The sequence below is a fragment of the Anomalospiza imberbis genome, chromosome 16, assembly GCF_031753505.1.
Source record: "Anomalospiza imberbis isolate Cuckoo-Finch-1a 21T00152 chromosome 16, ASM3175350v1, whole genome shotgun sequence".
NCBI lineage: Eukaryota > Metazoa > Chordata > Aves > Passeriformes > Viduidae > Anomalospiza > Anomalospiza imberbis.
In genome coordinates, this window is record NC_089696.1 from 6,812,650 (window position 1) to 6,824,910 (window position 12,261).

The 12,261-nt window shown below is 38.1% G+C and overlaps 1 protein-coding gene across 4 annotated transcripts in view; it reads right to left on the reverse strand.

The window, feature by feature from the left end:
• The window catches only part of TXNDC11 (thioredoxin domain containing 11), a 29,933-nt gene that overhangs the window by 14,004 nt on the left and 3,668 nt on the right, over positions 1-12,261 (reverse strand). For 2 of the 4 annotated variants that reach the window (XM_068206757.1, XM_068206760.1), the window contains exons 2-5: positions 11,130-11,346; positions 10,312-10,409; positions 8,291-8,420; positions 1,162-1,255 (exon numbers count right to left, since the gene is read on the reverse strand). In XM_068206757.1, coding sequence (XP_068062858.1) covers positions 1,162-1,255; positions 8,291-8,420; positions 10,312-10,409; positions 11,130-11,346 — 539 coding nt within the window. Of the gene's footprint in view, positions 1-1,161; positions 1,256-8,290; positions 8,421-10,311; positions 10,410-11,129; positions 11,347-11,637; positions 11,713-12,261 lie in introns of all 4 variants that reach the window. The other 2 variants (XM_068206759.1, XM_068206758.1) reach the window with 2 other exon arrangements.

A 12,261-nucleotide genomic window follows, 5' to 3' on the forward strand; every position in this document is an offset into this window, starting at 1 on the left:
GGCACGTTTGCAATCTTTGAAAACATTTACACACGCTGAACTCCCCTGGAACACCACCCTCAAACCAGAACACACAACAGCGCTGTTTAAAGGCACAGAAATCTGTGAAGCGCTACTGCCAACATTGGTGATTATGGCAGAAGAAAGATGGCAAGAAGCACAAACGTGTTCCCCTTCTGCAGTCCAGGTAAAGAGTCCTGTCTGTATAACCTCAATTGTCCAAATTCTCCATTTGCTCAGGAAGTACAGAATCTGGTATCACAGATACACCTTGCTGTGGTTTATGGCATCTCAAAAGCCAAGATGATACACGTAAGGGAAATGCATAAACATTAAGTGATGTACATTTACAGTAAATATGTATTACTTGTAAATATATATTCTACATTTATAAATATGTACACATAGACTGCTTATCTTTATGTTGCAAAGAACTAATACCATGTACAAATGTGAAAATCACAGAACAAAATACAGAACAGGCTCTTTATCAGATCTTTATCAGTGGCACAGTAAAAAATAAGAATGAGTAAGTATAAATAAGAAAAAATAAGTACGAATCTCTTTCATTTGCAGACAGGAAGGGAAAATCAAAAAACATGCTAATTTTTAACTTTAAGAAAAGTCTATCCCAAATTCATGACCCAAAAAGGAGGTATTAATCATCACAAAGTTTGCATGTTTGAACACAATCAAGAGGGTTTGTATTTTAGATTATCAGTGCAAAATAAGAGAGGGAGAAAGGCCTTCTCAGGCTGCCTTGCAGCAGCTCTGTAACTCCACCCAGGACAGCATCACTGAATTCAGTTTCCAAGGGCTGACACAATCCAGTCCATCCCAGTGCTTCTGACACTGCACAGGACAAAGACTCCTGGATTCACTTTTTAAAAAAGTGCCAGTCTGATTATGGTCCTGGATGGGCTGCAGCTACATGTGGAGGTTTGAGGGAACTCTATCCTGGTGAAAACCAGGTTGATCATCTCGTATGCTCTTTATGTAAGCAATCCTCAACTGTAATGAGACAGTCTTACAATTACATCAACACCAATAAACACTCAGAAGGGATTAATTCCTAAGTTACAAAATACTGCAAAAAACTACTGAAGTACTTAGACATAACTCATTCACAGACACCTTAAATTATGAAAATGGAGCTTTTACCTTTCTTTAATGAATGTAATGCTGATGTGAAGAATGTTAAATAACCAGGTGGTTGAGGTGAAGCATTGAATTCAAAAAATCCCACAACTCCAGGCTGAAACAATAAGAATTAAGAGTTAATTAATCCAATTCCAAGTATAAATATATGGGACTACAGTAAACACAACAGATTCTTAAAAGACAACAACATTTACTGAAGAGCAGTCACTTTATGCTGCAACAAAAATTTTAATATTAAAAGACTGAATGGAAACCAGTTCTCATTCAAAGAATGAAGCTGTCATTCAAAAGCTCATGTAAGAGAGAGGGGCTTTATGGATGCTACATTTCTAATGGTGTGTTTCCCATGTTGAAGTTCACCAAGAACAATTACTATTTGCTTTGCAACTATATTTTGAACCAGTTCCAGCACCAAGGTAAGAAGCATAAGCATCATAAAGATTTTTTTTAGAACTGGAATATCAAATACAATTTTTCAGAGTATAAAGGGCTTAAGCAGTAACACTTTAATTTTTATGTTGCACATAATTAGTATTTACATATGAATTCACACATTTAGTGTGTCAATACTTGAACTGCTAAGATAAGTGATCATCCCATCTTTAAGCTACAGTCACTGTAAATCCTTTCAGTATATCCTGCAAGAGTCAGTGAGAGACCAACAGCACAAAAAACTTGAGAACTCCATATCCCACCTGCATATCCATAAAGCTTTTCAAATTGCCAGACAGACAATTCCAAAATTAAAAGACTCATCCCAGAACAGGCCTACTGATTTTTCCAGGTGAATGACTTCCTATTGAATTCAGGAGAGAATCTGGGAGAAGATGACTTGGAAAAAAGAGGTACACACTCTACATTTTTTTCGTTCCAATATTTCAGTCAAGCATTGATTTTAAATTTTTAGAAATATAATCCATTAAAAATTACTATTAATTGTGTTTTTAACTCATCACTCAAATGGGCTTAATAAACTTTGAGGACAGAGTCAGTGATGGCATTTGGTTATTTGGTGTTATTTGTTCCTCATTTCCACCAGTGCATACAGAAGGTATTTGACACACAAGGCAAGAGCACTCCAGGGACTGCTGTGGAACAGAAGATTCCAGATTCACCTGGCACCCATTTGTAGGGCAAATGCTAATCTAATTCAGTACGAATTAGCAATCTTGAAGATGTTCACCAATAACATTGCCCATTCCAGCTCATGACTTCTCTTTTTAGGCAGGAATCCTCTTTCATGGATGAATGCTAAGCATAAACCCCTTGTTCATAAAGATTCTTTGTGAGGTACCCCAAAAAAATAATCAAATTATCAATAACAAAAATGAGTTACAAGCAATTAGGGAAATTTCTGCAACAATATTTACCAAGAAGAAAATAAAAACAGAAATAAAATAGTAGCAAAAAACCACAGCAAAATAATAGCACTCAGTGTTCTTTTTTAAACAACATACAGGTTAGTAATTAATGATCATCTTTTTCTCTTAGTTCCAAACTAAGACAAACTAAGTAAACTTAGTTCCAAACTAAGTAAAAAGAAACAGTCCCTTCTAAAAGACTTTGAAAACATTCAACTGAAGAAAAATAAGGAGACAGATAAGATAATCAAAATTTTAGCTTCCCATTTCCTAGGACCATTTTTGAATACTAATTCCCATTTCCTAGGACCATTTTTGAATACTAATCCTGTACCAAGTGAATTTAGGACACCAAACAGTGAATGAAAGGAAAGTCAAAAGTGACAGTAAAATGTGGCAAGAAGCCAGAAGTCAGATGCAGAAGTATTTATGTTATTTAAAAGGTAACATTCTGATTTAGAGTGCCAGTTCTGCTTTACACTAAAAAAACCTTAAGATTTCCAGATTGTGAATAATGTTTCCAAAAAGATAATTTTTGTAAATTGTTTTTTTCAATTTAAAAAAAATTATAGTTGGAAAATATATGCTACTATACACTACTATATATACTAGTATTTACTAATGTTCTATGCCTAACCAGTAATCTGGTTAAATAATGCCCTTTTAATCATCATCCCAGACCAGTTAAAGTTTTTGCTCTGTTACAAGGTGCAATTATACATAGGAGGAAAGGGACTAAATTACTCTATTTCTTCTCAAGTACCAAGAAAGTTTTCCTGCCTGTAAGAATGAAGTTTTTAACAAGACTGAACACTTCCAGGTATTGCAACTAATAACAACAATTGCTCTCTACGAGTGAGGGTCAAGTCTCACAGAAGAGGTATCTCAATGTGAACAAGAAGTTCTTCGTTTGGAATACAAGCAGGCCAAGAAGAGCTGGACAGCAACAACTCCCACCTTCTTTCATGTACAGTAACAACTGCTAGCAAACAGTTTAGGAGGACATCTACATCCAATCTCTTACTGATGAGCAGCTGCTTTCAGGCAACCACGCTGTGCAGTTCTGGGTACCCCCCTTCATGTGAGCAGCTAGGAGTACTCAGCTGAACCTGCTGCTGTCTAAAATCAGAGGAATAAGCACTGACATGTGACACAGGGGTGCTTAGGAGCATTAGGAGCATGGGCACTGCTAGAGTGGAGCTTGCTGGAGCTTTTCTTTCCATGAAACGATTTTCTGTCCCTGTCTCAAACCAATTTTTGACTATTTAGAAAATAGTCAAAAATGGGGCAGACTTTCTACCTAGAGTCCAATAACAAGTGGAGCACTACAAGTGTCTGTTCTGGTACAAGTTCTCTTCAACATGTTTATCAATGAGCTTCAGTCAATGACAGAGAGCAGTCTTTTTGGATTTGCACATGCCACCACAATTTCAGTCATTATAGTCAATGACCAACAATCAAAATAGCTGAGGACAGGGTTGCCACAGGGACACAGACAAGCTGAAGGAATGAGCCAACAGGAATCCTATGAAACTCAACAAGGGTCAGTGTAAAGTTCTGTAGCTGGATAAGGAAGAACCCTCGGCAACAGGAGTGTCTGGTAGCAAACCACTCTGCTGAATCAGCCCTGTGTGTTGTGGCAGACAGCAAACTGAGTATGACAGCAGCGTGCCCTGGGAAGAAAGAAGGCCGACAGCATCCTGAGTTATATTAATAAGAATGTGGTCAGTAGATTCAAAGGGAAGGATTTTTGTTTCCAAGTGTCTGTAGGAAAGGCTTTGGAGCAAACCTGAGGATGTCCATTAGTGAAGACTTCTCAGTGTTATCTCCTAATGAAACTCATATATGGAAATACAAAATCATTAATTGCAGCGAAGCCTATTTCTTGCTTGGTCTCTACACCACAGGAATGGAAAGTGATGTGGGATGCAATTAAATCAAGTAACAGACTTACCAAGCATCTCAACAATTACCAAACAGCAAGTTCATGGAAACTTTAAGAATGAACAGAGGTTTTCAGATGAGTAATTTCTACTGGAGAAAAGCTAGCAGTGTTAGTACTGTACCATGCCTCAAACCTATCACAACTTTTGAAAGGAATAAGCAAGCATATATATGACTCCATGCAGCATGGGGTAATTCCCTGAAGTCTAGAAGAAGTTACCAACCACTCTTAAAGAAACTAAGGTGATAAGAAGTAACATGGAAGGCCCTTTTCGAGATTAGGAAAGTAAGAAAGACAAAAAACACTAAAAAATTAATGTTTTTCAGCAGCCAAAGATAGCCAGCTAGGATGTGTACTGATACTCAAGCAGTTCAGTATTTCTATAAGCACTTTGAAAAGGGAGAGAAGGGTGAGTAACAACACTTGCAAAGGTTGATGGGAGTCACTGAAACTACAAGTGACTTGAAGAGTTTGAGAAAGGCAGAATTAAATGACTGTGATGAAAAAACTCTGAAGTTTAAAGGCCAAAAAAGTGAAATAATGGGAAGAGAAGACAGGAAAAATCCCACTGCAACGGATTAGTTTACAATTGCATAAATGCTTTTAACACTCCAGTTACTTCTATCCCAATTTGCAATTTTAAAAAAATGTTTTGGCTATATTGCATTGAAGTAAGGGAGGTGATTTTTTTCAGACTCTCAGAATTGTGCAGGCAGGCAGTTCCTGCCTCATTTTATCGGTGAACATGGGAAGGCCAAGAGCAAGAGGAAAGGAATACGTCTTCTCTGGGGAAGAGAAGAACCGATATTGCATACCACTATATCTGTACTGTAGAAATGCAGAGAAACTGTTGACTGATACTAGATTAAATTTACATTTATCATCATTTTACAAAGATGTTAAAATCACTGTGTACCCAGACCTGAGAGCAAATTTTCACACCATCATTTACCATAGGCACCACACAAGAGCCAGAATCTCTGTCTGTGTCAGATCTACCCAGCCGGCTGATGCTCAGGAAGCATTCCTACACAAAGAGAGCACAGCAGAAAGCTGACATCATGTTAAGAGAAACAGCAGCCACCTCCCAGAGAGACCAACTCCTCTCCTACTGCTCCTGAAGCCAGAAAATGATGAATTCCCTGAACACATTTAATAGTCATAAATGAGTGAAGCTTTTTGTCTAACTACAGTGGCCTCCTGTTTCTTCCTCTGTGCTTCAGGAGGCCGAGGCCATTTCTAGCAGCTGGGGCAGTCAGATGAGGAATGATTCATGCCAGTTTGAATTAAAATGAAACCACATCTCTGCAGTTAAGAAAACAAAAGAAATCTGATTACAGGTACTCACAGGTACCTTGAGTTATGGCAGAAACTGCACATCTTTCTGCTCACTTAACTTAGGTCTTTCTTAACATTCCAAGATTTTAACTGCTTTCCAAAAGGCACATTTTCCTTGCTCTCAAAAATGAATTCTTACCCATTTCTAGTTTTACTCTAGTATCATTCCTCAACCCCAGAAAACCAACCTTAAATAGTATCAGAGAATGCAAGATCTCAACTTGCCAGTCCTCAACCAGGTTTATTTTCATGGGGACTGAGCGCCCTCCTGTGAGAGCAACTGGCATGTCACGGCAGTCGTGACTAGGTTGAGGAACAAAGACCAAGTAACAAACAGCACCGGTTCTTACATTTAACAGGATTCTGTTCATCAGTATCTCTTCTAGTTTGCAGAACCCATTTGCTATCAGAACACAGGACTGAAAATTAGATAGTGATGATGACAATTATTGCAAATTATTTAGAGCTTGAAATTAATTAGCTTTTCAGTGAAACCACAAGAGCATGATCCACCAGCAGACAGTGGCCAAAGTGCCCAATAGCAATCCTTGACAGTCTTCTTTTCCCTTCTGCTAATAATTAGTATTTTTTATACAGAGAAGTTCAAAAATCAAAGGAAGACACTAGGCAAGGGTCTCAAAATAGCAATTAGTTTGTGCCATACATGTCCCAGTTTCCCATAATCTACTCTATTCCCCAAACTTTCTCACTTCTTAAACACAGGACTAACCCTTGGATTGTATTTTCTCCTACAGAAGGTATCAGTTTCTCAACTCGAAAGGAAAACATTGTAAAACGTTCACATTTCTGACTGAAGTGCTGAAACAGCCTGTTTATTTCCAGTGCAAAACTAACTTTTCCTTTGTGTCTATGGTTTTCTCTGCATCCATCTTCATAAACAATCCTGTTTCTTTCTCTTATCTGTATCTGTTACTTTTGTATCCCCTCCTTCACCTACTGCATAATTTTACAGAGGCAAGATAGACACTGAGCATCTTGAGCCATGGTCTGGGACAGAACCTCAGGCAGGAATGACTGTGGGGCAACATAAACAGAAGCAGCCTCTGCTCTTGGGCCATTTCAGAAAAAAAAAGAACCAACAAATGCTGAAAATAAACAGCAACTCAGCACTTGGAGTCACAGAATTTCAAGCACAGGAAGGGGGGGAAAAGTCTGAATGCAGAAACACATATCTGTTCAACTGCTAAGCATTTAACAGTATTTTTTGTTGCCCACTAAATTTGTCTTTTATCTTATTCTCTTTCCAGTGGAAGTGCACCTCTAACTGTAAAGCAAATTTAAGTTTAATGACAATATGCTCATTAGTTACTTTCCGCAGTCTACCAAGAAATAACATAACACAAACCAAAAACCAAACACGGCTTTCTTGAAATCTCTGTAAGAGGCAAAGAAATGTTTTAGAATTTTAGAACAGCAAAACTGAAGGAATGGGAGAACAACAGAATTGCTTGTGATCACAGAAAGTACCAGCACCAGAGACAGGCCACAACTCACTACTCCCAGCTCACAGTCCCCACTCAAAACACTGGAAAACCAAAGCCAGTAGCAGTTGCTGGCATGAACAGCACAGCACCTACCCAGGGGAACTCCCCATGTGTGTCCCCTACGCTGTGGCAGCTGCCAAGGAACAGCACAGGTCATGCTCCATCCTGCAGCAGAACCAGGCACTGCAGCCTGCACCGCTCCCACGGGATCTGCTCCAGTCCCAGACACTGGAGGGTCCCTCCCATGCTGTGCCCACTGCCACAGCACTGATTGCTTGACCAGGTGTTCCACACTGCTCTAACAGCTTGGGCTTTAGTAAGATCATGGTACTTCTGCACTGTGCACTGCAAGAATCAACAGTTATAAAGGGATTTTAAATGGCTCTGTTGTAAGCACATTTTGTCTAACTGGAAGTTATTCCACCAGTATTGCTACCAATCTCATCAGCCCTGAACACAAGAGACAAAAATGAATAAAACAACATGTACCAGTGGATTACAATCATCCAATTACCACATACAAAGTGATTAGGAGCCCTTGCTTCAACTGGTTTCATATTTGTTCTCAGTTAAAAGACTTATCCTACTAGAAAAGCTTACTATTCTTTAAAAAATAAAGTAATGATTATATATTTGTCAAATGCTGTCCCAACTTAAGACTGCAAGATTTTTGTGAAAAGATTTCTCCCTTCTTTCTTGTTTGTATGTAACAGTTTGGTGAGATAACAACTCTAATTGTTGTCTCTACATACTAAAGTAACGTAAATTAAGAGCATCACTAGATCATAATAGTAACTATACAGGGAATCAACATTATGAATTTGTCATTTCATATTTTTATGATTTTAACAAATTTATAGGGCACTGATTTCAGGACCCTGAAAATAAACTAGTACTTTGGAGTAGATCAAATTTAATCCTTAAACAAGTCAAACTCTTTCTGAACCACAGTGGTAAAGCTAGAGAAGAGAGACAAGTACCTCATAATTTGAGAGGAAATCTAGTAATTTTGATCGAGACGAGATGTAGAGTAGTGGTGTCATCACCCGGCGAACAAACTTTTCAATATAAACAGCACTCATAGGGCCTTTGTATTCAATTGGTCCAAAACTAGTACCAAAAAAAATAATAGAACATTAAGACTTAAATTAACAGTAGAGAGTCCCTCCTGGGGGTGGCAGATAGGAGTTATACAGACAGCATGCTCAGCCTCTAGGAAATTGCTCTCTGTGTTTTACCAGTGGCTTCTGTAACTGATGAGGGAGTTGTGTCAGCAGAGGGAAGCACCAGAGTATCTGTGGAAGGGGCAGAGTGCAGATGAGCTTGGAGGGATGGAGACCACTTCTGAGTCCCATTAAAGAATTTGGTAAAACTCAGATATAAATTACATGACCATATATGTATCTTTCTACTTTTTCTGAAGTAAACATACAAGACTTAAAAATACAGATCTGAAATATGTCGCTATTTTCCCTTGTTTTTTCAGTGTCTCAAACAGTATCAGTCTGAAAAGGTGTAATATTTTTACAAGGCTTTTATGAGCAGCAATCAGTAAAGCAGGGACAAATTCAGTTGCACTGCTGATGAACAGACTCAGCAAAGCTCCAGATTCCCCCCAGCTATATGATAAAACAGCTCACACAACATTAGGCAGTGCTAAAACATAAGGTGGGCTGGAGCTTGCAGCTGCAAATTCCAGAGGTTCTCCTCCTAATTATAAATGGATTGGACAAAGCATGAAATCAAATATATTAAATCAAATCCCACATGAAATCAAATACAAAGAGCATAAATAATTAGTCCATTTCCACTGAAGAATTTAATGTGATGCATTTTCAATATAGCTTGTACATACAGATACACTGGAAAATACCCAGCTCGCACTGAGATACCTGTATTGAGGTGCTTCAAAATGGTCTCCTAGAGCCCACTAGATCATTCTACATCCTACATCAGTTTGTTACAAACCTCTGTCTTCACAGCAATACTCACAGCTCAGCATGTTACATGCCCAGGACACCACATGTGAGGTTTAGTATCTGAGGCATGAGGGGTGCACTGCCCTTCAGGATTTCATTAATTATCAATTAAAAAATCATCTTGTTACAACTCTGTTTAAGGCTACTGATGATACCAAGTGCATCCATCTACTGTGTCGTAATTTCAAGGTCAAGAAAGTTTTAGTCAAAGTACATCCAACTGGGATTGTAGGGCTCTTTTATTACAGCTTGAATTATGCCCGTGTCTCGTGTCTATTTACACGTTCAGCTAACAAAGACCAGGACTGCTCCTCCTCAATGCATAAATTCCCTCCAAAAAACAGAATCAGCCTCTGTAAATGAAAGAGAACTGCAGCTCAAGACTAGCAAAATAGAAAGTAAAATACAAGGGATAAACACTTTTGCGTAGTGTTACAAACTGTGTTTCCTTACCTTCTGCTCCACACAGAGAAAAAAAAAACAGATAATACATACAAATACTAAAAAATAAAAGTGAAGCTATATAAAATTTTATACAATGATATCTTAGCTTTGGGGGAATAAAAAAGTGAGTGCAAAGTTCAAAGTTAGAACAAGGTCTTCACTATGTAGTGCAATTTAAATACGCACTTAAATTCCACTAACTTCAACAACCCTTAGGTGCATTCTTTAATCCTGTCATAAAATTAGGACCAGTTGTTATAAGCCATCCACAGAGCAAGCAGACATCTGAAATGAATATGTAACAGTCAATTCTTTTCATCGGAGGCAGAAGTTCCAGGAGATGCACAGGCAACCCAAAATTTCCGTAAGGACTAAGAATTGCCCAGCGTGCCATTTAACTGACAGTTACAGCCCAACCTGGCACTTGAGGAGCATACAGGATGAGCTCACCTAGAATCTACCCAAAAACTATTTACTGAAGCCAGAAATGTAACATTTTCAAAATGCAGCACTTTATACGATACCTCTGTTTCCCAAAACAACAATAAAAAACCTGGACTGTACATATGAAATCTTACCTCTGATGGTACAAGTGTATCACGGGAAAATAAAAGAAATGCTTCTGCTTCCTGCATTTCCCCTGGTTCCACCAGCAATTTACAGCCACAAACAGCACCTGCAAAGCAGGTAAAAATTCACAGCTAACAAAGTACATTACTGTGACCTACTTTATCCAAGATGTACTTGATGTACTTTTTCCAATCCATTTCATCTGATATTTTCAGGGCCTTTCCAACTCAGTATTCCATATCTGTGACAGACATATTTTTTTTAATTATTTTTGTCATTTTGCAACAGCAATCCTTTTGGTCACTGTTCTTTCTAGCTTTTATGCTTCTTAATCTAAATCCTTCAAATTTATTAATTTAATCATAACCCACATTAATTACTTCTTCTGCAGAGTGGAGCTCAACAAGTGTAGGTTTAGGACAGCTGTACCTGTGAAGTATTCACAGGCACTCAACTGTTGAAAGCACTGCTATGGCTACAATCTTTATATGATTACTAGTGTCTCCAAGGTTCCCAGAACTGGAAGCAAATTCCATGGAATTTCTGTCTGAAGGCAGGTGAATAAATCTGAAAACACTTTACAAGAAGACAGTTGTAGGCTTCCCCACTTAAAAGCAGAAATAACAGACAACTGAGCAGGAATCACTGGCTGTTTCCATTTATTCTACCACTCTGTATGCTAAATTTAATTTAAGGTGACTGATGAGTTTCCCTAAAAAGAGAGCGTTCAAGTCTTACTATTTCTCATGAGAAGACAGAAATCAGCATCAGCTTGGAAACTGAAAAGCCAAGGTCATGTTTAAGATTGGTATTTCTCTGGAGTTACCTGGTCTGACAATCTGCTGGCCACATGCTCTATTTCTTCTCTTGCTGCAATGGACTGCCCACACCATGGCGCATAGAAGAAATACAGCACAATTTCTGAATCCTGACGGAGCTGATCTGCATAGTCTAACTGCCCCCGAAAAAGATCAATCACTGGAGATCTTGTGGAGAAGAAATTCACTGGAAGCTTCGCTGGCATTGTTACATCTTTTGCACGGCTGCAGGAAGAAAATTAAGAGCGGTTAATGAGATGGTACAGCAGTAGCTAAAAAAGTGTGCCCAAAGCCCTAAGTTTTATTCTTAGCAAAAGTCACACAATGATAAAACTTTAGAAATTGATGCAGAATTACTACAATTTATGTTATCTGAGTTAGTTTCGTGAAATACTGTAAAAATCTAAAAATCACCCTTCACAAGCTTTAAAAAGTCACACTCTGATACCATGCACTGTATTTATGGGTACGTTAGCTCACACTCTTATGGCTGGATGCTGTAGAGCATAGAATTACCAGGAAAAGTGATTTCTTTTGATTTCTTCCCTGGCCTCATCCTCTTTTAACATTTGTACTTTAGGTAACAGCACCCTGATAAGAAAAGAGATACTGGTCATAAAGTTTTGTGATGTGTTGTTCATATACAGAACCTATTACCCTGCGTTATGCTTTGCTTTACAGTATTCTATACTTCTGTTGTTTTATATCGTATTAGGAAAAGATATATAAATGTGTGCTAGTTTATTTTACTGATTGGAGAAGGGACTGAAAACTGCTCAGGGCACATCAATGTAAGAACAGTATCAACAAAGAGAGTCGAAATTTAAAGAGATTATGACAAATTAAGTTTTTAAAGAGAAATTAGATTGGCCAGTAAGTAATACAAAGAATTAAACCAAATACTCAAGAAACTCTTTCTATTCAATCAGCAATCAAACAATCCAAAATTTGGGACTTCCCAGGTGTTCAGAAGTTGCCATGGTATAATCTGCCTTAAATGCAAGTGAATGATCATACTCTCTTTTTATATTGTCTTCATTTAAATTTTTTTCACTAGCTATATTTACACTAGAGTAAGCCAGACTGAAAACTGGACAACACTGTCATGTTCAATTTTGCCATGGTTCATAATAGTACTGG